The sequence below is a fragment of the Pristiophorus japonicus genome, chromosome 17 (genome assembly GCF_044704955.1).
Source record: "Pristiophorus japonicus isolate sPriJap1 chromosome 17, sPriJap1.hap1, whole genome shotgun sequence".
Classification (NCBI taxonomy): domain Eukaryota; kingdom Metazoa; phylum Chordata; class Chondrichthyes; family Pristiophoridae; genus Pristiophorus; species Pristiophorus japonicus.
In genome coordinates this window covers 62,278,571-62,304,291 of record NC_091993.1, presented here as the reverse complement: position 1 = coordinate 62,304,291, position 25,721 = coordinate 62,278,571, and the positions used below count along the sequence as shown (strand labels likewise).

The following is a 25,721-nucleotide window of genomic DNA, read 5'->3' as shown; positions in this document are numbered from 1 at the left end:
CACATGGACCCGCTGAACCTCGGCTTCCATCAATTTGCCCCAAATGTCATCCTGCCTCAAAGAACCCTCTTCTGGTCCATCCGCCTCATATATTAGTCTGGTTGCAGACTTGCTGCACATTCGAGCTAAGTGGCCACTGAGATTGCAGTTCCTGCAGACAAACTGTTGAAATCTGCAAGATCTAGCTGAGTGTTTTCCCCCACACTTCCAGCAGGAGTTAAAGTTTCAATTGTTGGGAACAAAGGGACTATGGCCAGGCATTCTGCGCTGACTGTCCCTTTGACTGCTCTTAAGTACCCTATTAGTGGGTGTCAATGGCCCCATCCCAGGCCGCATTGTCCACTGTGATGGCGTGAATGTCCGTTCAGCCTGCCATTGTCTCTGTTGAAGTCCTACTCTGGGTCTGTTGCTGCCTGGGGAGTGTCGGACTGCCCCTGCTTGCCTGCTGGGCTCTGAGTCGCATTGATGATGTTGACTCACTGATCCATCGCCGCGTTAGAGGCAGAATTGCGCGCGTATATTATTCTCGTCTCTTCCTCCCCCGCCATGAAAGTTTGAGCTATCAACGCTGCCGCTCCCAAGGTTAAATCCTTGGTCTCAATTAATTTGCGGAAAATTTCCGCATGACCGATGCCGTCGATAAAGAAGTCCCTTCGCATCTCCCCCCCCCCCCCCCCCCCCTGCAGGCTTCTGTGAACTTACAGAGGCTGGCCAAATGCCGGAGGTCCGCTACGAAGTCCGGTATGCTCTGTCCTTCACGACGTCGGTAGGTGTCGAATCTGTGTCGGGCCATATGTATGCTACTCGCTGGTTTGAGGTGCTCCCCGATCAATTTGCTAAGTTCTTCAAAGGTTTTGTCCGCCGGCTTTTCGGGTGTTAGTAAGTCCTTCATGAGTGCGTAAGTCTTTGGTCCACAGCTGGTCAAAAGATGAGCCCTTTGCTTGCCGGCCGCTGCATTCCCCAGCCATTCTTTCGTAACGAAGCTTTGCTGACGCCTCTCGACAAAATCGGCCCAGTCTTCCCCAACACAGTACTGTTCCTCTGTGCTACCGGTGGCCGTTCTCGTGGGTCGTGAATTCCCATTTCTCGTCGCCAATGTAAAGTCCTTACTCTACAGTATGAAACCACACGAGGCACATTCTGGGGACAAGGTCACTCTGTGACCTTAACCCTTTATTCACAGGACTCCAAAGACGATGACCCTGCGTGGGACCTCCCTTTTTATACCTGTATAATCAGGTAAGGAGTGTCTCCCACAAGTTCACCCCTTGTGGTCAAGGTGTGCATCTAGGTTGAGTGTATACAGTAATACAGTGGTGTTACATTGTGGTTACATACATGACACCCAAGATAAAAGTTCACGGGGTTGGGGGTAATATATTAGCATGGATAGAGGATTGTCTAACTAACAGAAAACAGAGAGTCAGGATAAATGGTTCATTCTCTGGTTGGCAACCAGTAACTAGTGGGGTGCGGCAGGGATCAGTGCTGATACCCCAACTATATACAATCTATATTAACGACTTGAAAGAAGGGACGTAGCCAAGTTTGCTGACGATACAAAGATGGGAGGAAAAGCAATGTGTGAGGAGGACACACAAAATCTGCAAAAGGACATAGACAGGCTAAGTGAGTGGGCAAAAATTTGGCAGATGGCGTATAATGTTGGAAAGTGTGAGGTCATGCACTTTGGTAGAAAAAATCAAAGAACCAGTTATTATTTAAATGGAGAAAGATTGCAAAGTGCTGCAGTATAGCGGGACCTGGGGGTACTTGTGCATGAAACACAAGGATAGTATGCAGGTACAGCAAGTGATCAGGAAGGCCAATGGAATCTTGGCCTTTATTGCAAAGTGGATGGCGTATAAAAGCAGGGAAGTCTTGCTCCAGCTATACAGAGTATTAGTGAGGCCACACCTGGAATACTGCGTACAGTTTTGGTTGCCATATTTACGAAAGGATATACTTGCTTTGGAGGCAGTTCAGAGAAGGTTCACTAGGTTGATTCCAGAGATGAGGGGTTTGACTTCTGAGGAAAGGTTGAGTAGGTTGGGCCTCTACTCATTGGAATTCAGAAGAATGAGAGGTGATCTTATCGAAACGTATAAGATTATGAGGGGGCTTGACAAGGTGGATGCAGAGAGGATGTTTCCACTGAGGGTGGAGATTAGAACTAGAGGGCATGATCTTAGAATAAGGGGCCGCCCATTTAAAACAGAGATGAGGAGAAATTTCTTCTGAGGGTTGTAAATCTGTGGAATTTGCTGCCTTAGAGAGCTGTGGAAGCTGGGACATTGAATAAATTTAAGACAGAAATAGACAGTTTCTAAATCGATAAGGGGATAAGGGATTATGGGGAGCGGGTGGGGAAGTGGAGCTGAGTCCATGATCTGATCAGCCATGATCTTATTAAATGGCTCGAGGGGCCGTATGGCCTACTCCTGCTCCTATTTCTTATGTTCTTATGAACAGGGGTCAACCAATCAGCCCCTCGAGCCTGTTCCGCCATTCAATGAGATCATGGCCGACCTGTGACCTAACTCCATATACCTGCCTTTTGCCCCATATCCCTTAATACCTTTGCTTAATAAATGTCTATCATTATCTAATTTCTTTAAAAAACCCCATGGATACAGCTAATTTAAAAAAAAAACACATTTTCATCTTGGACACACCAAAAATGATATTGTACAGAAATGTTCCTTTGCGAGCTTCTTTCCATCACAGGCCGCACTAGCCTCGTCACAGCAGAATAAAGACAGACTTGCATTTATATAGTACTTTTCACAACAATTGGACATCCCAAAGCGCTTTACAGCCAATGAAATACTTTTTGAAGTGTTGTAATGTGGGAAACACGGCAGCCAGTTTGTGCACAGCAAGCTCCCACAAATAGCAATGTGGTAATGACCAGATAATCTGTTTTTGTGATGTTGATAACTCCTTGCTCGTCCTTGAAATAGTGCCATGGGATCTTTTACACCGACCTGAGAGAGCAGACGGGGCCTCGATTTAACATCTCATCTGAATGTGACAGCCAATTTGCACAGAGCAGAATCCCACAAACCGCAATGAGATAATGACCCGATCATTCATTGTGGGCTGAGGGATAAATATTGGCCAGGACACTGGGGAGCTCGGTTTCACATCTCACCTGAAAGACAGCACCTCCCTCACTGCTGCAATGGAGTAGCTGCCTAGGTTTTTGTGCTCTGGAGTGGGACTTGAACTCACAACCTTCTGCCTCGGAGGCAAGAGTGCACTGAGCCACGGTTGAACACATGAGCCTTGTCTTCTGATAAGAACTCGTGTGTAGCTGGGAACAGAAGAGACCTGTTGGTAAATTGCCCAGAGTGTTCCACCATAGAGAGTAGGCCCATTTCCTCCTGCAGCTGTTCTGAAGTAAGGCACTCGATAACACACCCTGTGCTGCAGCTTTTAATTTGCATTATTCTCTGTATTGGAAAATGTGTGATACAAATGCAATTTTAATAGGTGCCAGGCTGGGTTCTGTGTTTCTTACCTCATGCACTGATACTTGCTGCTTGCTGAGTCTCAGTGACCAAGTGCGTTATTCACTGTCACCGGAGTGAATGCTTAAATTAAACACTGTTGTCGCGGAGACATACTGAGATGTCACACACAGTCTCAGCAAAGCCAACCCCATGAGTCAAACTCTTAACAATCATGAGATTTGGTAAGAAATCATGAATTGCTATTTTTTTTCCGAACATAAACCAATATAGATTGACAGTTCGTTTATAAATCTCATTTCATCGGCAACAGATCACAGCTCTTTATAAAACTATATTACTGCATCTGAAGATGCTTTAAGGGGATTTGAGGGGAACTGTTTTCACCCAGAGGGTGGTGGGGGTCGAGAACTCACTGCCTGAAAGGGTGATAGAGGCAGAAACCCTCACCACATTTAAAAAATACTTGGATGTGCACTTGATGTGCCATAGCCTACAGGGCTACGGACCGAGAGCTGGAAAGTGGGATTAGGCTGGATAGCTCTTTGTTGGCTGGCGTGGACATGATGGGCCGAAATGGCCTCCTTCTGTGCTGTAAATTTCTATGATTTACAAAAAATCTTTTTTTAAATCCTACCTGGAGATGAGGGGGTTGACTTATGAAGAAATGATGAGCAGGTTAGGCCTATACTCATTGGAGTTTAGAAGAATGAGAGGTGATCTTATTGAAACATATAAGATACTGAGGGGGCTGGACAAGGTAGATGCAGAGAGGATGTTTCCCCTCGTGGGGGAATCCAGAATTAGGGGGCATAATTTAAGAATAAGGGGTCGCCCATTTAGAACTGAGAGAAGGAGGAATTTCTTCTATGAGGGTTGTAAATCTGTGCAATTTTCTGCCCAGAGAGCTGTGGAGGCTGGGTCATTGAATATATTTAAGGCGGCGATAGACAGATTTTTGAGCGATAAGGGAGTAAAGGGTTATGGGGAGCAGGCAGGGAAGTGGACCTGAATCCATGATCAGATCAGCCATGATCTTATTGAATGGCGGAGCAGGCTCGAGGGGCCAAATGGCCGACTCCTGCTCCTATTTCCTATGTTCCGCTGGGAAAAAACATTCTAAGACCTGAATTTCTGTCAGATCTCCGTCCCCAAAACTTTAAAAAACGGTGAATGTACCCTGTTTAGGGCGGGGCTCAATTTCAGCCCCATAGAATCGTACAGCACATTCAGCCCATCGTGCCAGACTCTGAAAGAGCTATCCAATTAGTCCCTTGCTCTTTTCTCATAGCCCTGCAAATGTTTCCCCTTCAAGTATTTATCTGCTATTAAATCTGCTTCCACCACTCTTTCAGTCAGAGCATTCCAGATCACAACAACTCGCGGTGCTTTTTGTTATTAATTCATCTAGGATACGGGCATCGTTGGCAAGTATTTATTGCCCATCCCTAATTGCCGTCGAGAAGGTGGTCACCATTGAGTGTCAGGCCATTCTAGAGGGCAGTTAAAAGTTAACCACATTGCTGTGGGTCTGGAGCCACATATAGGCCAGACCGGGTAAGGATGGCAGGTTTCCCAAAGGATATTAGTGAACCGGTTGAGTTTTGAAAGACAATCAAATAGTTTCATGGTCACCATTACCGATACTAGATTCCAGATTTATTTAATTGACTGAATTCAAGTTCACAAACTGCCATGGTGGGATTTGAACTCGCGCAGATAATTAGTCCAGGCCTCTGGATTACTAGTTCAGTAACATAACCAGTCTGCTACTGTACCCCCATAACGTGTGTACAAAAATTCACCTCCCCTCCCCTTTAGTTCTCTTGCCAATTATCTTAAATCTGTGTCCTCTGGTTACTGACCTTCCTGCCACTGAATACAGTGTCTCCTTATTTACACTATTAAAATCCATCATGATCTTGAACATCTGTGTTAAATCTCCAGTTAACCTTCTCTGTTCGAAGGAGAACAACCCCGGCTTCTCCAGTCTCTCCACATAACTGAAGTCTCTCATCCCTGGTACCGTTCCAGTAAATCTCCTCTATACCCTCTCTAAGGCCTTGTCATCCTTCCTAAAGTGTGGTGCCCAGAATTGAAAACAAAACTCCAGTTGGGGCCTAACAGTGATTTATAAAGATTTAGCACAAGTTTCTGGCTTTGTAGTCTATGCCTCTATTTATAAAGCCAAGGACCCTGTGTGTATGTGTTTCTAACCACCTTTTCATCTTGCCCTGCCACCTTCAAAGGGTGCATGTCTGGGGACTGGAGCTGGGCTGCACCATCACAATTTCTCTGTGGAACTAACTGTTGACTGGTGGAGAGGGTTAAAGTGCTGAAGATCTGTTTCCTGTAATTCTGTGGAAGGGAAGAATATAACCAGTGAATGAGGAAGTGAAACTTACAGCTACAATAAGCTGCTGCAGAATGAGCCTTGGTTTGAGTGCTGGGATGTTGGTGCTGTGACTGGATTGTCCCCTTTCCAGATTCACTGAAGCCTGGCCTTCTATTTCTTTCCTTGCAGACCTGTGTGTTGGGAGTTTGAGGCCAAGCGGGTGGCCTTTGACTCGGAGGGTTCGAGGCCCGGGTTTGCAGAGATGTGGTGGTTTCAGCAGGGCATGTGCTTCTTCCCAGTGGCACTGGTCATCTGGTCAGCGGGTGCCTTCGTCTTCTCCTTCATTACGGCCGTCGTGCTTCGTCACGTAGACCCCTTGGTACCGTACATCAGGTCAGTACAACGGTGCAACGGCGAGCGGGCGTGGAACGGCGGCTGCGCATCATCTCGGAGACTCCCCCACCCCAAAATACACCAGCTTCACTTACCGTAAGATAGCTGGGCAGTCCGAGACACAGACAGGGGGCCAGACAATGGCTGACGACCATCAGCATCTGGCGAAAGGTCATTGAGCTGAAGCGTTAGCTGGGTTCTGCTGCCGGACCTGCTTTGTGTTTCCTGCCTTTTATTTCAGATTTCCAGCATCCTCTGTGTTTTGATTTTGAACCCATGTTCATCAGGAACTCTCCTGTTATGTGACTGTCCTGTAGCAAATCAATACTTTCTGGACAGGATATGCAGAAGAGGCCTGTCAGAGTGGAGAGACGGGTCAACATTCCCAGGCACTCCCAGTTTCTGGTTAAGTAAGATGTTAACCGTTTTCTTGCAGCTGATGCAAGCTTCCAGCATTTGCATCTTTTCTTATTTCTGTGATTATTCTGTAACCTCCCCTCTCCCCGCCCGCCTCCGGCTATACCCCCCATAAACCTCAGCTCATCCAAAGCTCAGCTGCCCGTGTCCTAACTTGCATCAAGTCCCGCTCAGCAGTCACCCCTGTGCTCGCTGCCCGTGTCCTAACTTGCATCAAGTCCCGCTCACCAGTCACCCGCTGTGCTCGTTGACCTACATTGGCTCCTGATCCCGCAATACCTCGATTTCAAAATTCTAATCCTTGCTTTCAAATCCGTCCATGGCCCTCGCCCCTCCCTATCTCTGTAATCTCCTCCAGCTCCACAACCCCCCCGAGATGTCTGCATTCCTCCAATTCTGGCCTCTTGTGCATCAGATTTTAATTGCTCCACCATTGATGGCCATGCCTCCAGCTGCTTGGGCCCTAAGCTCTGGAATTCCCTTCCTAAACCTCTCTGCCTCTCTATCCTTGTTGAAGACACTGCTTAAAACCTACCTCTTTGACCAGGCTTTTGGCCATCTGCCCCAATATCTCCTTATGTGGCCCGGTGTCAAATTTGGATTGTTGATTGGTCATGTGTAGCGCCGTAGGACATTTTACTACATTTAAGGTGCTATTTAAATGCAAGTTTTTGTTGTAGCTCAGTGGCTGTTTCCGTACATCAGCTGACACCAGAAAACAATATAAATAAGGTGGCAAGCGAGATAAACGGGTCAGTTGTCACATTGCAGATATTTCACCGGAGTCCCCATGACAATGGGACTGCCTTGTGTGATTGTTGATAGCGTGTTTAACTTTAGTAAATCGAACAGGCCCAGTTCCTTGAGGTTCGTCATACCTGTGAGGAACACGACCCTGAATAATCCTTGTGATGTCCACATGCCTGTTTTCTAACAGGGCTTGCTGGGTGCTGGTGGGGGTCGCTGGGTGAGGAGGGGGTGGTCGCTGGATGTTGGTGAGGGGGGTCGCTGGGTGAGGAGGGGGTGGTCGCTGGGTGCTGGCGAGGTGGGTCGCTGGGTGCTGGCGAGGGGGGTCGCTGGGTGCTGGCGAGGGGGGGGGTCGCTGGGTGCTGGCGAGCGGGGGGTCGCTGGGTGGTGGGGGAGTCGCTGTGTTGGAGAGATCACTGTGGTGAGGGGGGTCATTGGGTATGGGGGGGTCGCTGGGTGAGGGGGTCGTCGCTGGGTGAGGGGGTCGTCGCTGGGTGAGGGGGGGGCGTCGCTGGGTGAGGGGGGGCGTCGCTGGGTGAGGGGGGGGGCGTCGCTGGGTGAGGGGGGGGGGCGTCGCTGGGTGAGGGGGGGGCGTCGCTGGGTGAGGGGGGGGCGTCGCTGGGTGAGGGGGGGCGTCGCTGGGTGAGGGGGGGCGTCGCTGGGTGAGGGGGAGGCGTCGCTGGGTGAGGGGGGGGCGTCGCTGGGTGAGGGGGGGGCGTCGCTGGGTGAGGGGGGGGCGTCGCTGGGTGAGGGGGGGGCGTCGCTGGGTGAGGGGGGGGCGTCGCTGGGTGAGGGGGGGGCGTCGCTGGGTGAGGGGGGGGCGTCGCTGGGTGAGGGGGGGGCGTCGCTGGGTGAGGGGGGGGCGTCGCTGGGTGAGGGGGGGGCGTCGCTGGGTGAGGGGGGCGTCGCTGGGTGAGGGGGGGCGTCGCTGGGTGAAGGGGGCGTCGCTGGGTGAGGGGGGGCGTCGCTGGGTGAGGGGGGGCGTCGCTGGGTGAGGGGGGGCGTCGCTGGGTGAGGGGGGGGCGTCGCTGGGTGAGGGGGGGCGTCGCTGGGTGAGGGGGGGGCGTCGCTGGGTGAGGGGGGGCGTCGCTGGGTGAGGGGGGGGTCGCTGGGTGAGGGGGGGGGAGGCGCTGGGTGAGGGAGGGAGTTGCTGGGTGGTTTTTCCCTCTGCTATGTTCATGGGTACTGAGGCCAATTGTCGCACACCCACTGCTGCCCCATTAGAGATCAGCCACCTCAGCACAGGCCCGGGATAGATTCTGGGATTTTGCTGGTCAGTGAGGCTTAAAACCACACTGGGTGATACATTTACCCAACCCAATTTCTAACTGATCTTTCAGAGCGAGGATTTGTGCAGTGGGGTTTGGTGCTCTGTGCAGATTTCAGTCTGTGTGTTGTAAGGGATTTAGTCAGATGCTGCCCAGCTGTAATTGAACAGCACAGATTGGGGTGTTTCTAAATACTTTACCCATTTTGTGAAATATTGTTTTATTTAGTGGATGTTTTTCAGAAATGCAGTCAGACTAATACAAGAGGCCGAGGAAAGGGTTAATCGGCATGTCCCAAGCATGATGCACAGTGAAACCAGACTGAGACTGTTAAACACTTCCCTTTCTGTTTATCTGACAGCATTAAGTCTCTCTCACTCCCACTCATGCACTCTCTCTCATTGTCACACTGTCTCTGTCTCACAGAGGGAGTATGAGAATAGATTAGCAGCTAACATAAAAGGAAGCCAAAAATCTTTTATAAACACACAAGTAGTACAAGGGTAGTCAAAGGAAGCGTGGGACCAAAAGGAGATGTTCTTGTGCAGCAAGGGGTTGGCTGAGGTGCTAAATGAGTACTTTGCATCTCTCTTCATTAAAGAAGAGGATGCTGCCAATGTAGCAGTAAAGGAAGAGGTAGTATCGATATTGGATAGGATAAATATAGATAGAGGATACACCTAAAAGGTTGGCAGTGCTCAAAGCAGAAAGTCACCCGGTTTGGATGGGAAGCATCCTTGGTTGTTGAGAGAAGCAAGAGTGGAAACTGCAGAGGCTCTGGCCACATTCTTCCGATCCTCCTTGGACATGGGACTAGTGCCATCGGGCTCAATTTCCCCAATGTCGTTTTTTGGCATACTGCAAGAGTTACGCCCATTTTTTTTGGCCCCGACTACTCCAAAAAAATAATCAGCAAGTTTCCCCATTCTATTTTTTGAATTTGGCGGCGCGCAGTCTGTCCTTTAGCTTCGGTGGGTGGGGGGGGGTGCGGGAGAGCCTAACATCTGCGCCAAAAAAAACAATGTCTCCCCCTTCTGCGCATGCACGAAAAAAAAGGACGTTTTTGACGTGTTTCCTATGGGCGCGCATGCCCAGTAGAGCTCCCGGTCTGCATTCGGCCATTTTTAAAGAGCCAGTTTTGTGCGAGAACTTTAATTCTCAGTGGAAAAATCGGAGCTGCAATACAAGATGCAACGCGGCTCAAGGACCAAGAATTTCTCTCAGGATGAAGTGGAGGCACTAGTTACTGTGCTTGAGGCCAGGTGGCACGAGCTGGACACCAGCAGAGGTCACATAAAAGTTTCAGCAAAAGAAATGAAGAAACACTGGAACCAACTTGCAGAAGATTACTGTGCAATGGTGACCACCCCGAGGTCTGGAGGCCAGTGCAAAAAGAAGTGGCAGGACCTTGGTCAATTAGTTAGTGTAAGTAGTACTGGAATTGCAATTGTAAATGTGACCGTCTGTATATGACCCACCCAGCAAAAAGACACCCTCCCTAAAAGGTTTTATTTTCATCTTCGCCGAGGAAGGTGGCACACAACAAAAGTCAAAGAACTCGAACAGGAGGAGGCCCAGCAAATCTGCACCCACTGACACCCTTGGAAGAGAGGGCCGGTGCTTTGATGGGTCCTGCCTGCAGAAAAGCAACCACCACTGCACAAGCCGTGCCCACACTCGAGGGGGAGGGTAAGTCCTACAAATTCTAGAGTCTGGCTTTGCTAACTGTTAAGTACTGCGCGGGCTAGCCTTGCTTCGGTTCATAGGGATGTCTCCCTCAGCTACACTTTGGTTGATGCAATGTGCTATTATTCATCGTGGTCCTTCAAATCAGCCTGCTGCCTGCGCTGTGTGTGCCTACTCATGCCACCCTGCCCCCTCTTCTGCTAACCATTTGTCTGTTCTGTTATATCTTGCAGAACTTGAGGCCAACCCAGACGAGGCTGAAGTCGATGCAGACGCGGACGAGCCTGAACCTCTTCCAATCCCACCTTCTGGACCAAGGGGGTAAGGGGGAGGGGATGGATGAAGCCCCTGCTGTTGTGCTCACTCTGGAGGAGGTGCGGGTGCTGCCCATTGAGGTGCCAAGCCCTTTCCTGAGTGCTACAAGTGTTGGGACATTCCATGGTTTCTCACAGTCCGAGGCTGCAGGTCCCAGTGGGATGCAACGAGGCACACCCAGGGCCCCACTGTCCGAGGCTGCGGGTCCCAGTGGGATGCAGTGAGCCACACAGAGGGTGAGGAGGGGAAGGAGAGCTTGACAGCGCTCTCCTGAGGTGCAGGATCTAACAGATGTGGTTCAGATGATGGCAATGAGTGCGGAGAACATTGACCATACACGATCACTCCTGGACATCATCAGTGGGGTGGGTGATGATGTATCGGGACTGTCGGGAGAAGTAACAACACTCCCACGAGAAATGGGAACATTGTCCGGGAACATGAAGGAGGGAATGTCATAGGCAACTGATACAATGTCGGTGCACATGAGGGAGGGAATGTCACAGGTAGCTGAGACACTGTCAGGGTGCATGAGGGAGGGAATGTCGGAACACGCCCAGACCCTGCACCCATTGACAGAATCAACTGCCACTCCCACTCCAATCCCCAGATCAGCCTCTGAAGAGGCCCAAGCCTGGCCTTCCACATTACTGCCTGCCCAAGCCCCCCATCAAGAAGTGAACATTACCCAAGATGTTCGAAAGAATAAGCTTGGTACCAAATCGAGAAACACTGCGCCACCGCCTGCGGGCAGGGGTAGAGTCAACAAGACCAAGCTCAGTGGGTGGTCTCAGAATAAGGTGGAGGAGAGATCGGTGCAGACTTTCATTGCTGCTGCTGATGTTATTATTGTTGTTACTGTTGTAAGTGTTCTCAAATTAAAAGTTTGTAAGTAATCTGAAAGTCTGTAAGTGATCTTAACTGAAAACTTTAAAGCCTGATACAAGAATACTTTTATTTAAGTTAAGTACAAACAAGTGTTTGTTAAACTTTTGAATAAAATATATTTTAAATTATAACTGAATCATTTCCATTATTTGTTCCATTAACACAACATTACGGAACATGTCCAAACAGTAAACATCGTCCATGTGGAATAGTTGCTGCTGGGCCTTCAGGCAGCAAAGCAGTCACGGATGAGCTGCGGGCGCAAGGCTCGAGCAATTGTTAAAGGGGCATGACGGCTGCCCTCCTTCGCCGTCATGCTCCGGGTTCAGCTATTTGCATGGCTTCCTCATCCTCGTCCTCCTCCTCCTCCTCCTCATCATCTGCATCTTCCTCCTCATCATTAGCCACTCTCCCCTCAGGTGGGTCTTCTACTATCAGCTGCTGCTGCTTCATGATGGCTAAGTTATGCAGCATGCAGCAGACAACAGTGAACTGACCAATCTCAGGGGAGTATTGCAAGTAGCCTCCGGAATGGTTCAGGCATCGGAAACACTGTTTCAAGATGCCAATGGTCCTCTCTATGATGCTGTGCATCGCGATGAGCGACATGTTGTATTGACGGTCAGCTTCCATCCGGGTTACACGTAGGGGTGTCATGAGCCAGATAGCGAGAGCGTACCCTTTGTTTCCCAGCAGCCAGCTCTGCCCTTCTGGCGGCTGCTGAAACATGGCAGATATAGCGCTCTCGCAAAGGATGAACGCATCATGGGTGCTCCCAGGGTATCTCGTATCAATTGACATGATGCGATGCATGTCGTCACACATGAGCTGCATATTAACAGAGTGGAAGCCTTTTTGTTCCTGTACATCTTGGAATCCTCCAAAGGTGCTCGCAAGGCGATGTGGGTACAGTCAATGCAGTCCTGTACCTTTGGGAAGCCAGCAATCCTGGAGAAGCCCACAGCCCTTTCACACATTGCCTGGACGATCATGGAGGCCCAGCACCCTATGGGGTCTGAGGTGACCTCATGCGATGACATAGAAACATAGAAAATAGGTACAGGAGTAGGCCATTCGGCCCTTCTAGCCTGCACCACCATTCAATGAGTTCATGGCTGAACATGCAACTTCAGTACCCTATTCCTGCTTTCTCGCCATACCCCTTGATCCCCCTAGTAGTAAGGACTTCATCTAACTCCTTTTTGAATATATTTAGTGAATTGGCCTCAATAACTTTCTGTGGTAGAGAATTCCACAGGTTCACCACTCTCTGGGTGAAGAAGTTTCTCCTCATCTCGGTCCTAAATGGCTTACCCCTTATCCTTAGACTGTGACCCCTGGTTCTGGACTTCCCCAACATTGGGGACATTCTTCCTGCATCTAACCTATCTGAACCCATCAGAATTTTAAATGTTTCTATGAGGTCCCCTCATTCTTCTGAACTCCAGTGAATACAAGCCCAGTCGATCCAGTCTTTCTTGATATGTCAGTCCCGCCATCCCGGGAATCAGTCTGGTGAACCTTCGCTGCACTCCCTCAATAGCAAGAATGTCCTTCCACAAGTTAGGAGACCAAAACTGTACACAATACTCCAGTAGTGGCCTCACCAAGGCCCTGTACAACTGTAGCAACACATCCCTGCCCCTGTACTCAAATCCCCTCGCTATGAAGGCCAACATGCCATTTGCTTTCTTAACCGCCTGCTGTACCTGCATGCCAACCTTCAATGACTGATGTACCATGACACCCAGGTCTCTCGTTGCACCTCCCCTTTTCCTAATCTGTCACCATTCAGATAATAGTCTGTCTCTCTGTTTTTACCACCAAAGTGGATAACCTCACATTTATCCACATTATACTTCATCTGCCATGCATTTGCCCACTCACCTAACCTATCCAAGTCACTCTGCAGCCTCATATCATCCTCCTCGCAGCTCACACTGCCACCCAACTTAGTGTCATCCGCAAATTTGGAAATACTACATTTAATCCCCTCGTCTAAATCATTAATGTACAGTGTAAACAGCTGGGGCCCCAGCACAGAACCTTGCGGTACCCCACTAGTCACTGCCTGCCATTCTGAAAAGTACCCATTTACTCCTACTCTTTGCTTCCTGTCTGACAACCAGTTCTCACACTACCCCCAATCCCATGTGCTTTAACTTTGCACAATAATCTCTTGTGTGGGACCTTGTCGAAAGCCTTCTGAAAGTCCAAATATACCACATCAACTGGTTCTCCCTTGTCTACTCTACTGGAAACATCCTCAAAAAATTCCAGAAGATTTGTCAAGCATGATTTCCCTTTCAGAAATCCATGCTGACTTGGACCTATCATGTCACCTCTTTCCAAATGCGCTGCTATGACATCCTTAATAATTGATTCCATCATTTTACCCACTACTGAGGTCAGGCTGACCGGTCTATAATTCCCTGTTTTCTCTCTCCCTCCTTTTTTAAAAAGTGGGGTTCCATTGGCTACCCTCCACTCTATAGGAACTGATCCAGAGTCAATGGAATGTTGGAAAATGACTGTCAATGCATCCGCTATTTCCAAGGCCACCTCCTCAAGTACTCTGGGATGCAGTCCATCAGGCCCTGGGGATTTATCGGCCTTCAATCCCATCAATTTCCCCAACATAATTTCCCGACTAATAAGGATTTCCCTCGGTTCCTCCTCCTTACTAGACCCTCTGACCCCATTTATATCCGGAAGGTTGTTTGTGTCCTCCTTAGTGAATACCGAACCAAAGTACTTGTTCAATTGGTCTGCCATTTCTTTGTTCCCCGTTATGACTTCCCCTGATTCTGACTGCAGGGGACCTACGTTTGTCTTTACTAACCTTTTTCTCTTTACATATCTATAGAAACTTTTGCAATCCGTCTTAATGTTCCCTGCAAGCTTCTTCTCGTACTCCATTTTCCCTGCCCTAATCAAACCCTTTGTCCTCCTCTGCTGAGTTCTAAATTTCTCCCAGTCCCCGGGTTCGTTGCTATTTCTGGCCAATTTTTATGCCACTTCCTTGGCTTTAATACTATCCCTGATTTCCCTTGATAGCCACGGTTGAGCCACCTTCCCTTTTTTATTTTTACGCCAGACAGGAATGTACAATTGTTGTAGTTCATCCATACGGTCTCTAAATGTCTGCCATTGCCCATCCACAGTCAACCCCTTAAGTATCATTAGCCAATCTATCCTAGCCAATTCATTCCTCATACCTTCAAAGTTACCCTTCTTTAAGTTCTGGACCATGGTCTCTGAATTAACTGTTTATTCTCCATCCTAATGCAGTATTCCACCATATTATGGTCACTCTTCCCCAAGGGGCCTCGCACAATGAGATTGCTAATTAATCCTCTCTCATTACACAACACAAGTCTAAGATGGCCTCCCCCCTAGTTGGTTCCTCGACATATTGGTCTAGAAAACCATCCCTTATGCACTCCAGGAAATCCTCCTCCACCGTATTGCTTCCAGTTTGGTTAGTCCAATCTATGTGCATATTAAAGTCACCCATTATAACTGCTGCATCTTTATTGCATGCACCCCTAATTTCCTGTTTGATGCCCTCCCCAACATCACTACTACTGTTTGGAGGTCTGTACACAACTCCCACTAACGTTTTTTGCTCTTTGATGTTCTGCAGCTCTACCCATATAGATTCCACATCATCCAAGCTAATGTCCTTCCTAACTATTGCATTAATCTCCTCTTTAACCAGCAATGCTACCCCACCTCCTTTTCCTTTTATTCTATCCTTCCTGAATGTTGAATACCCCTGGATGTTGAGTTCCCAGCCCTGATCATCCCGGAGCCACGTCTCGGTAATCCCAATCACATCATATTTGTTAACATCTATTTGCACAGTTAATTCATCCACCTTATTACGGATACTCCTTGCATTAAGACACAAAGCCGACAGGCTTGTTTTTTTAACACCCTTTGTCCTTTTAGAATTTTGCTGTACAGTGGCCCTTTTTGTTCTTTGCCTTGGGTTTCTCTGCCCTCCACTTTTCCTCATCTCCTTTCTGTCTTTTGCTTTTGTCTACTTTTTGTTTCCCTCTGTCTCCCTGCATTGGTTCCCATCCCCCCGCCGTATTAGTTTAACTCCTCCCCAAAAGCACTAGCAAACACTCCCCCTAGGACATTGGTTCCGGTCCTGCCCAGGTGCAGACTGTCCGGTTTGTACTGGTCCCACCTCCCCCAGGACCGGTTTCAATGCCCCAGGAATTTGAATCCCTCCCTGCTGCACCACTGCTCAAGCCACGTATTCATCTGCGCCATCCTGCGATTCCTACTCTGACTAGCACGTGGTACTGGTAGCAATCCCGAGATTACTACTTTTGAGGTCCTACTTTTTAAATTTAGCTCCTACCTTCTTAAATTCGTTTCGTAGGACCTCATCCCTTTTTTTACCTATGTCGTTGGTACCAATGTGCACCACGACAACTGGCTGTTCTCCCTCCCTTTTTAGAATGTCCTGCACCCACTCCGAGACATCCTTGACCCTTGCACCAGGGAGGCAACATACCATCCTGGAGTCTCGGTTGTGGCCGCAGAAACGCCTATCTATTCCCCTCACAATTGAATCCCCTATCACTATCGCTCTCCCACTCTTTTTCCTGCCCTCCTGTGCAACAGAGCCAGCCACGGTGCCATGAACTTGGCTGCTGCTGCCCTCCCCTGATGAATCATCCCCCTCAACATTACTCAAAGCAGTGTATCTATTTTGCAGGGGGATGACCACAGGGGACCCCTGCACTACCTTCCTTGCACTACTCTTCCTGCTGGTCTTCCATTCCCTAGCTGGCTGTGGACCCTTCTCTTGCGGTAAGACCAACTCGCTACACATGCTACTCACGTCATTCTCAGCATCGTGGATGATCCAGAATGAATCCACCCTCAGCTCCAATTCCGCAACGCGGTCCGTCAGGAGTTGGAGGCAGATACATTTCCCGCAGATGTAGTTGTCAGGGACACCGGAAGTATCCCTGAGTTCCCACATGGTACAGGAGGAGCAGATCACGTGACCGAGCTCCCCTGCCATGACTTAACCCTTAGATACCCTTAAATTGGCAACAACAATGTTAAAAGTTACTGACTGTTATAGAAGAGAAAAAAGAAAAGTTACTCACCAATCCAGCCAATCACTTACCCCCTTGGCTGTGACGTCACCTCTGTTTCTTTCTACTTCTTTTTTGCCTTCTCCCTGTAGCTGCACAAGCACGCCTTTTATAGGCCTCACCAACGCCACGAACTCCCGCCTCTGACTGCCTCTGACGTTGAATCAATCGTTTCCTCCGCAGAACCATCATGCAGAAGACTTGCACGAGGTCTGGCATTGTCAGTATTTCCCCCATGATTAAATTGTACCTTTGCAAGAAGCTCAAAACGGCAGGACAAGCTTCTTTGTTCTCTCTTCCCCAAAGTCGACGCTCTAGTATGGACCACACCAGGCCTGGGCGTGCACAATAGGCTTACTTAGAACGAGAAGCTAGGCATTCAAATGAGGAGATTTGGGGAAACCAAGTCTAATGCAATTATTTAATTTTAGATTGTTTTCAAAGTACCACCCCACCACCGACTGAACGTCTCCTCACCTGCATCGAGGGTCGGCCGGCAGAATCGCTCCCTCGCCCGGACACGGGCTCGGCAAACTCCCTCCCCGGGGCTTCTTTGGATGCTGCTGCATAGTGTAAGGGTTCTCATCCCTTCAGTTCGGCTTCCACGCTCCCCCCCACCCCTCACCCCCCCAGGCCCCTGTGTGTGGGCGAGGGAGCGATTCTGCCGGCCGACGCTCCGACCCTCGAGCTCGGTTTGGACACGTTCGGTCGGTGGTGGGGTAGGACTTTGAAAAACATCTAAAATTAAAGAATTGCATTAGACCTCCATTTTCTGTGCTTTAAGTTTGAAAAAATTAAGCTTCATGATGCATATTTAATATGTTCTTGACTCCCTCCAAAACTTCACATAAAAGCAATGGCGTCTTTCTGCGCCGATTTTTTGATGTGCGCTGGTTTTTCTTAAGTACCCAGAAGATTTTTTGGGAGTGGTTACATACGCCGTCCTGGGGGAAATGTAAGTTGGCCAAACTTGCATAAATGTGAAAAACTGGCGCAGACATCAGGTTACGTCCCCATGACGCAAACAAAAAACCTAAAAAATCATAACTAACTGAGTTACGCTGGCGCACAATCTTTGGGAAAACTTGGATATTTTAACTTGGGCCAAAAAAGATGGCTCGTGCCAAAAATCGGTGCAAATCACGGGAAAATTAAGCCCAATAATCTGGGACAAAATTAATTGGCACTTGGAAAAGTATGGGCTAATGAATGAAAGCTAGCACAGATTTATTAAAGATAAGTTGGGTTTGACTAACTTGATTTGAGTTCTTTGATGGAGTAAGAAAGTTCACAAGCGTAGTGCGGTTGATGTGTATATGGATTTTCAAAAGGTATTGAATAAAGTACCATATAATAGACTTGTTAGCAAAATTAAAGCCCATGGGATTAAATGGACAGTTTCAGCATGGATATAAAATTGGCTAAGGGACAGAAAGCAGAGAGTTGTGATGAACTGTTGTTTTTCAGGCATGAGAGAAGTATAGGGCCCAAGTTTCGAGCCGAGCCTAGAACGGCGCAGTCCCGACCTGGATGCCCGTTTTTCGCACCACAAAGTGCGCCTAAAATAAACTTCCAGATTCTCCACCTCCCTGCAGGTTGTTTGCAGCTCGGCGCAGCGCAGCAGGAGCTGTAGGGGGCGGAGCCAGGTCCCTGCGCTGAAAACAGTGCCGGTGCATGTGCAGTAGCTCCAGGTGTCCAAAACTCTGTGGGAGGGGCCGAAGCACGCAGCCCCTAGCCGTGGCCGAATGGCCTCACTGGGGCTGCGTGAATAAGGCTCCTCCCACGGCCAGCTCCTGCTTCCTCCCGACCCGACTCGACTCCCGCGACCCGACCCGACCCGACTCGACTCCCGCTTCCCGCTCCCCGCCTCCGGACCCGACACCGACCCAACTCCCCCCCCACCCCCCCCGGACCCGACTCCCACTTCCCCCACCCCCCGGCCTCCGGACCTGACCCGACTCTCGCTTCCCCCCCACCCCGCCCCGGACTGGACCCGACCTGACCTCCCTCCCCCCGACCCGAACCGAACCGACCTCCCTCCCACCACCCCCCCGACCCGACCCAACGCCACCTACCTGTAAATCTGGTGCTGGGGACGGGCCCTGCCCGAAGTCTCGGGCCCGGCCCGTTCAGCCTCCCTCCCCCTTCTCCTTTCCCCCCCCGCATCTCCTTTCCCCCCCCGCATCTCCTTTCCCCCCACCCATCTCCTTTCCCCCCCCTTCTCCTCCTCCCCCTCCCCCTCCCCCTTCTCCCCCTCCCCTTCTACCCCCTCCCTCTCCCCCTTCTACCCCCTCGCCCCTCCCCTTCTACCCCCTCGCCCCTCCCCTTCTACCCCCTCGCCCCTCCCCTTCTACCCCCTCCCCCTTCTCCCCCCTTCTCCCCCATCCCTCTCCCTTCTCCCCCTTCTTCCCCATCCCTCCCCCTTCCCGCCCTCTGCTCCCCCCCTCTCTCCCTCTACCCCCCTCCTCCCCCTCCCCTCGCTGTCAGAAACACAGGCACTGACAGACAGAGAATGAGAGACACACACAGACAGACAGACAGAGAGATAGAGACACTGACAGAGACACACTGGGGTGGGGGCATCCCAGCACGCTGTTGGAGGGCTCCCGGTGCTGCAGTCGTTAAGTAGAAAATGTTTTATTTATTGACTTTAAAAAAAAAAATTATTTCTTATTAATTTTTTTTGATTGATTTATTGGTTGATTTATTTATGTTTTTATCATTTATTATTGATGATGGCTCTTTATTTGTAAAACTGAAATGTTTAATGTTTATAAACTTCCCTTTAAACCCTCCCTCCCCCATTCCCTACGCCTGATTTGTAACCTATGCCTGATTTTCTAAAGTGTCGACAAAGATTTTTCGAGTGTACAAAAATCTTCACTTACTCCATTCTAAGTTAGTTTGGAGTAAGTTTTCACTGACGAAACTTTGAAAACGGGCGTAAGTGGCCGGACACGCCCCCTTTTGGAAAAAAAAATTCTGTTCCAAAGTGAAACTGTTCTAACTGACTAGAACTGGAGCAAACTAAATGGCGAGAATTCCGATTTCTAAGATACTCCGTTCTACACCAGTTGCTCCTAAAAATCAGGAGCAAATCATGTCGAAACTTGGGGCCATAGAATGGTGTGCCCCAGAGATCGGTATTAGGAACACTGATCTTTTTGAGATATATTAATGACCTGAACTTGTGTATACAAGGCATAATTAAAACATTTGCAAATTACATGAAACTCAGAAATGTAGTAAACACTGAGGAGATAGTAAAAGATTTCAGGAGGACATAGACAGACAGACTGGTGACATGGGCAGACGAGGCAGATGAAATTTAATGCCGAGAAGTGTGAAGTGATACATTTTTGTCGGAAGAATGAGGAGAGCCAATATAAACTAAATGATACAATTTTAAAGGGGTGCAGGAACAAAAAGACTCCGGGTTTGTGCAGAAATATTTGAGGTGGCGGGACAAGTTGAGAATACTGTTAAAATGCAAATGGGTTCCTTGGCTTTAATAGAAGCATAGAGTACAAAAGCAAGGAAGTTTGTCTGAACCGTTCTAAAACACTGGTTAGGCCTCAGCTGCAGTATTCAATTCTGGGCACCACAATTTAGGAAGGATGCCAAGGCCTCAGAGAGTGCAGAGCAGATTTACTGGAATGGTACCAGGGAGGAGGGACTTCAGAAGATGGGTTTGTTCTCCTTAAAGCAGAGAAGGTTTAGAGGAGATTTGATAGAGGTATTCAAAATCATGAGGTGTTTTGATAGAGTAAATGAAGAGAAATGGTTTCTAGCAGAGTCGGTAACTAGAGGAAATAGATTTAAGGTGATTGGCAAAAGAACCAGAGGAGGCATGAAGAAAGATTTTTTTTATATACACAGTGAGTTGTTTTGATCTGGAATGCACTGCCTGAAAGGGTGGTGGAAGCAGATTCAATAGTAACTTTCATAGAATCATAGAAATTTACAGCACGGAAGGAAGCCATTTCGGGCCATCATGTCCGCGCCGGCCGACCAAGAGCTATCCGGCCTAATCCCACTTTCCAGCTCTTGGTCCGTAACCCTACAGGTTACGGCACTTCAAGTGCATATCCAAGTATTTTTTTAAAGTGGTGAGGGTTTCTGCCTCTACCACCCTTTCAGTCAGTGAGTTCCAGACTCCCACCACCCTCTGGGTGAAGACATTTCCCCTCATAGTTCCTCTAAACCTCCCCCCATTTACTTTAAATCTATGCCCCCTGGTGGTTGACCCCTCCGCCAAGGGAAACAGGTCCTTCCTATCCATTCTAAAGAGGCCCCTCATAATTTTATACACCTCAATCAGGTCTCCCCTCAGCCTCCTCTGTTCCAAAGAAAACAGACCCAGCATCTCCAATCTTTCCTCATGACCAAAATTCTCCAGTCCAGGTAACATTCTTGTAAATCTCCTTTGCACTCTTTCCAGTTAAGGGATGAAATAAATACTTAAAGAGGACAAATGTACAGGACTAGTGGGAAAGAGCGGGGTGGGACTAATTGGATTTCTTTTTCAAAGAGCCGGCACAGGCATGATGGGCCGAATGGCCTCTTTCTGTGCCGTATCATTCTATGATTACCTATCAACATAACCTTCTACTCCTTCCTCATGCGTGTGTTTAACAAGATTTCCCTTAAATTGATCTATGCTATTCGCCTCAACTACTCCATGTGGTAGTGAGTTCCACATTCTAACAACTCTCCACGTAAAGAAGTTTCTTCTGAATTCCCCATTGGATTTATTAATGACTATCTTATATTTATGGCCCCTAGTTTTGGACTCCCCACAAACGTCTCCTCTATGTCTACACTATGAAACTCTTTCATAATTTTTAAAGACCTCTATCGTGTCACCCTTCAGTCAAGTCCAAGCCTGTTCAATCTTTCCTGATAGTTATAACCTTTGTTCTGGTATTGTCCTTTTAAATCTTTTTCACCTCCTCCAATGCCTCTACATCAGGGGTGGACAATTATTTGGGCTGTGTAATGTATCTGCTTCAAGGGTTCTTTGCTTAAGAATTCATAGCAACACATTGCTAATAAACCAACTACTTCTTGATGGCAAAGGTTTAACAATCACACTACACATTACTAGTTCATCCACCAGGCTCATAACCTCAACTGGCTGGGGTTTTATTGAGTCTTATGAACATCACGTGACTGGCTAAGCCACTCACAACTCAACAGCTCTACAGCATACTCACCAATGCATACAGTACAGGCTGGAAGGCCACTCAACAAGTTTTGGTGAACTTTTGAGGGCCTCACACCAATGTTCCCTCCAAGGTGCGTTGTGGTGAAGTGCCGCTCAGGCCACTCACTAGCTCCTGTGCTGGAAGAGATACCATGCAGCAAATATAAAGGGACCTCGCACATTGCTGACAGCAAAGTGTTATATTGGTAAATGTGAAGCAGGCAACTCGGTGTTGATCATCACTCCCATTTCTACACTCCTAATAATTTATAAAATATAAATTCAGATAGCAATCGGATACTCTTAAATACACACAAATGTAATGTAAAATAGTAAAATCTTCCATTACTAACAGAACAAAATGATTGATCGATCGATCGTAGGTTGCACTGAAAGTCTACGTGGCTGTTTGGTAGAGGGGCTTGAGCCTGAATTACAATCGCCTGCCGTTACTGGGAGTCCTTGTTCTCCGATGCACTCCCCGTGTCGATGAGAACCCCCTGTCCTCATACTCTGGGCACGGGAGAGCAAAGACAGAGCGCTAGTCTCTCCTTGCTCTGTTATGTATGCAATCCTATGTAACCAGTATTATACCGCCACCAGCGGGCATGCATGTTGGAGCACTGTATATAAGCAGGCCTCCCATGCTGTACCAGCACTCTGGAGTTAGAATAAAGGAACTAAGGTCACACTTGCTCACGTCTACAGTACTCAGTTACATTACTTCATTTGAGACATAACATGCTCCACACAAATTGGACTCTCAGCAGCAGCTCAGACCCCCTGCACATGGGCTCCACTCCTGCCAACCTCTGCTGCCCCCAGGAGACTTTAAATGTATGGGGAGCAGGGGGTGCAACAGGGCGCACATTCCCTAACATTTTAAACAACACGGCGTAGTGTGACGGATTGCCGTGCACAGTTTGCTGCACAGGATTGTATTCCATATAGTTCCCGGATTATCACGGAATTGTATTTCATGTAGTTCCCGGATTATCACGGGATTGTATTCCATGTGAGGTTATCCACTTTGGTGGTAAAAACAGAGAGACAGATTAGTATCTGAATGGTGACAGATTAGGAAAAGGGGAGGTGCAACGAGACCTGGGTGTCATGGTACATCATTCATTGAAGGTTGGCATGCAGGTACAGCAGGCGGTTAAGAAAGCAAATGGCATGTTGGCCTTCATAGCAAGGGGATTTGAGTACAGGGACAGGGAGGTGTTACTACAGTTGTACAGGGCCTTGGTGAGGCCATACCTGGAGTATTGTGTACAGTTTTGGTCTCCTAACTTGAGGAAGGACGTTCTTGCTATTGAGAGAGTGCAGCTAAGGTTCACCAGACTGATTCCCGGGATGGCGGGACTGACATATCAAGAAAGACTGGATCAACTGGGCTTGTATTCACTGGAGAGGGGTTCTCATAGAAACGTTTAAAATTTTGACGGGTTTAGACAGGGTAGATGCAGGAAGAATGTTCCCAATGTTGGGGAAGTCCCGAATCAGGGGTCACAGTCTAAGGATAAGGGGTAAACCATTTAGGACCGAGATGAGGAGAAACTTCTTCACCCAGAGAGTGGTGAACCTGTGGAATTCTCTACCACAGAAAGTTGTTGAGGCTAATTCACTAAATATATTCAAAAAGGAGTTAGATGTAGTCCTTATTACTAGGGGGATCAAGGGGTGTGGCGAGAAAGCAGGAATGGGGTACTGAAGTTGCATGTTCAGCCATGAACTCATTGAATGGCGGTGCAAACCTATTTTCTATGTTTCTATGTAGTTCCGGGGATTGCCACGGGATTGTACTCCATATATTTCATATCCAAGAGGTGAAATTATGAACAGAATATATAGAATGCTAGAAGTCACCAGGAGGGAATAATTCCCAGGTAACTTGGTTTTACATCAGTAACTGGCAAAATAATGGCATTAAAAAGTGTATTATCTGGCTGGATCTCATCATTTTTGTCACAGTACATAAGGAATGGTGTTAAACTAGTTTGTGGTGAGGCTGATAGAGATCTGGGAAAATGAGAAGAATTTGCATTTATATTGAGTCTTTCATGACCTCAGGACACCCTAAGGTGCTTTAAGCCAAAGAAGTACTTCTTGAAGTGGACTGTTGTAATGTAGGAAATTCGGCAGCCAGTTTGCACACAGCAAGCTCCCACAAACAGCAATGTTTGCTGACCACATAATCTGTTTTAGTGATGTTGGGTGAGGAATAAATATTGGCCAGTACACTGGGGAGAACTCCCAGGGCTACAAATTCGGTATGGCCCGCTTTGAGGCGGTGACACCGCCGGGGCGCTACCTTAGCGCCGAGCGATGTCTACCGCCTCAAAGTGCGATATTCAATTGTATTGCCCTAAGAGAAGAGTGGAGTGCTAAGGCAAGCGTTCCATACTAATCTTCGGGCGCTAATGGAGCGATAGCGCAGGAGGCTGACTCAATTTTTGCCGCTAGGATGTAAAAAAAAATCCTGTTGAAAATTTCAATAACATTCACCCACACTTCCCCACTAATACAACAAATAATTAAAAGTTGAAAAACTGAAATTTCAGCCCTTACCTTGCACTGCGGACGATATCGCCCCGGGATCGTTGCTGGACCGACTGCTTTCCCCGTCCGGTCTTGGCGCTGGGCGCTATGGCAGGCAAAAGAATGAATTTTGCAAACGCGGTGTTACGGGGGCGTTGCACACTGGGTGATGTCACTGAATAGGCGGGGCTAGTGAGCGCAGCACAAACTGTCTGTGCTGCCACTAAACCTTCACTGGAGTTCATGGCAGGCACTGAGAACGCAGTGCTCGGGCCAGAGGAGCAACCAACCAAATTTCTAGCCCCCATTCTCTTCAAAATAGTGCCACGGGATCTTTTGCATCCATCTGAGAGGGCAGACGGGGCCTCGGTTTAGCGTCTCACCTGAAAGACAGCACCACCGAGAGTGCAGCATTCCCTCAGCACTGCACTGGGGGTGTCAACCTGGATTAAGTGGTCAGGTCTCGAGTGGAACATGAACCCACGACCTTCTGACTCGGAGGCGAGAGTGCCATACACTGAGCCACGGCTGACGGACTCGACACTGACCAATCAATGCAGAGCAGCAATCAACAAACCAGGTTGATTGCCGAGCTACGTGCCAGATAGGCAGAGTGCAGGGTGGACTTTCCTGACCTACATTTGACTTTCCCGCACTAGTTCCTGCCGTTGCATGAACACAGACCTGCCCATCCTGAGGCTCCAAGGCGCAAGTGCTCCCGGTGATCAAACGGCTCACTCCTATTTGAGGGGAGGTGAAGGAGAGAGGACCTGATAGAGAAATATAACGTATGAAGTGGAGTCAGAAAGGTTAGGGCAGGAGAAGGAAACACCAGGTTGAGCAATACCGGCAGTGGCCTGTGGGTGGGGTGGTGGTGGCACCACCATTGCACACGTCATTATTACTATGGGAGGTTCAACCAGTTGGGCCAAATGTGTCTCTCTCAGAGTCTCTGCTCAGGTCTAAAATAAAATGTCAGCCTCTCCGTTAGCGTTTCAGCCACCTGGATCATGCAGGATGTGAAACTTCGACATCTGTCAGTGCTTGAAATAGTCCTGAGGCAGGCATGCGAATATATGAACGTACCCACTACTCAACTTCTGCCTCTCAACTCATGTTGGGCAGTTTGATCAAACTCTTGCCTTATTTAAAAAAAAATTAATTCCTGGGATGTAGGCGTCACTGGCAAGGCCTGCATTTATTGCCCATCCCTAATTGCCCGTCGAGAAGGTGCTGGTGAGCCGCCTTCTTGAACCGCTGCAGTCCATGTGGTGAAGGTGCTCCCACAGTGCTGTTAGGGAGGGAGTTCCAGGATTTTGACCATGCGAC

The 25,721-nt window shown here is 48.5% G+C and overlaps 1 protein-coding gene across 3 annotated transcripts in view; it reads left to right on the top strand.

The window, feature by feature from the left end:
* Positions 1-25,721, top strand: part of dram2b (DNA-damage regulated autophagy modulator 2b) — a 252,349-nt gene that overhangs the window by 62,885 nt on the left and 163,743 nt on the right. For all 3 annotated transcript variants that reach the window (XM_070858758.1, XM_070858757.1, XM_070858759.1), the window contains one exon: positions 5,998-6,201. In XM_070858758.1, coding sequence (XP_070714859.1) covers positions 5,998-6,201 — 204 coding nt within the window. The remainder of the gene's footprint in view (positions 1-5,997; positions 6,202-25,721) is intronic.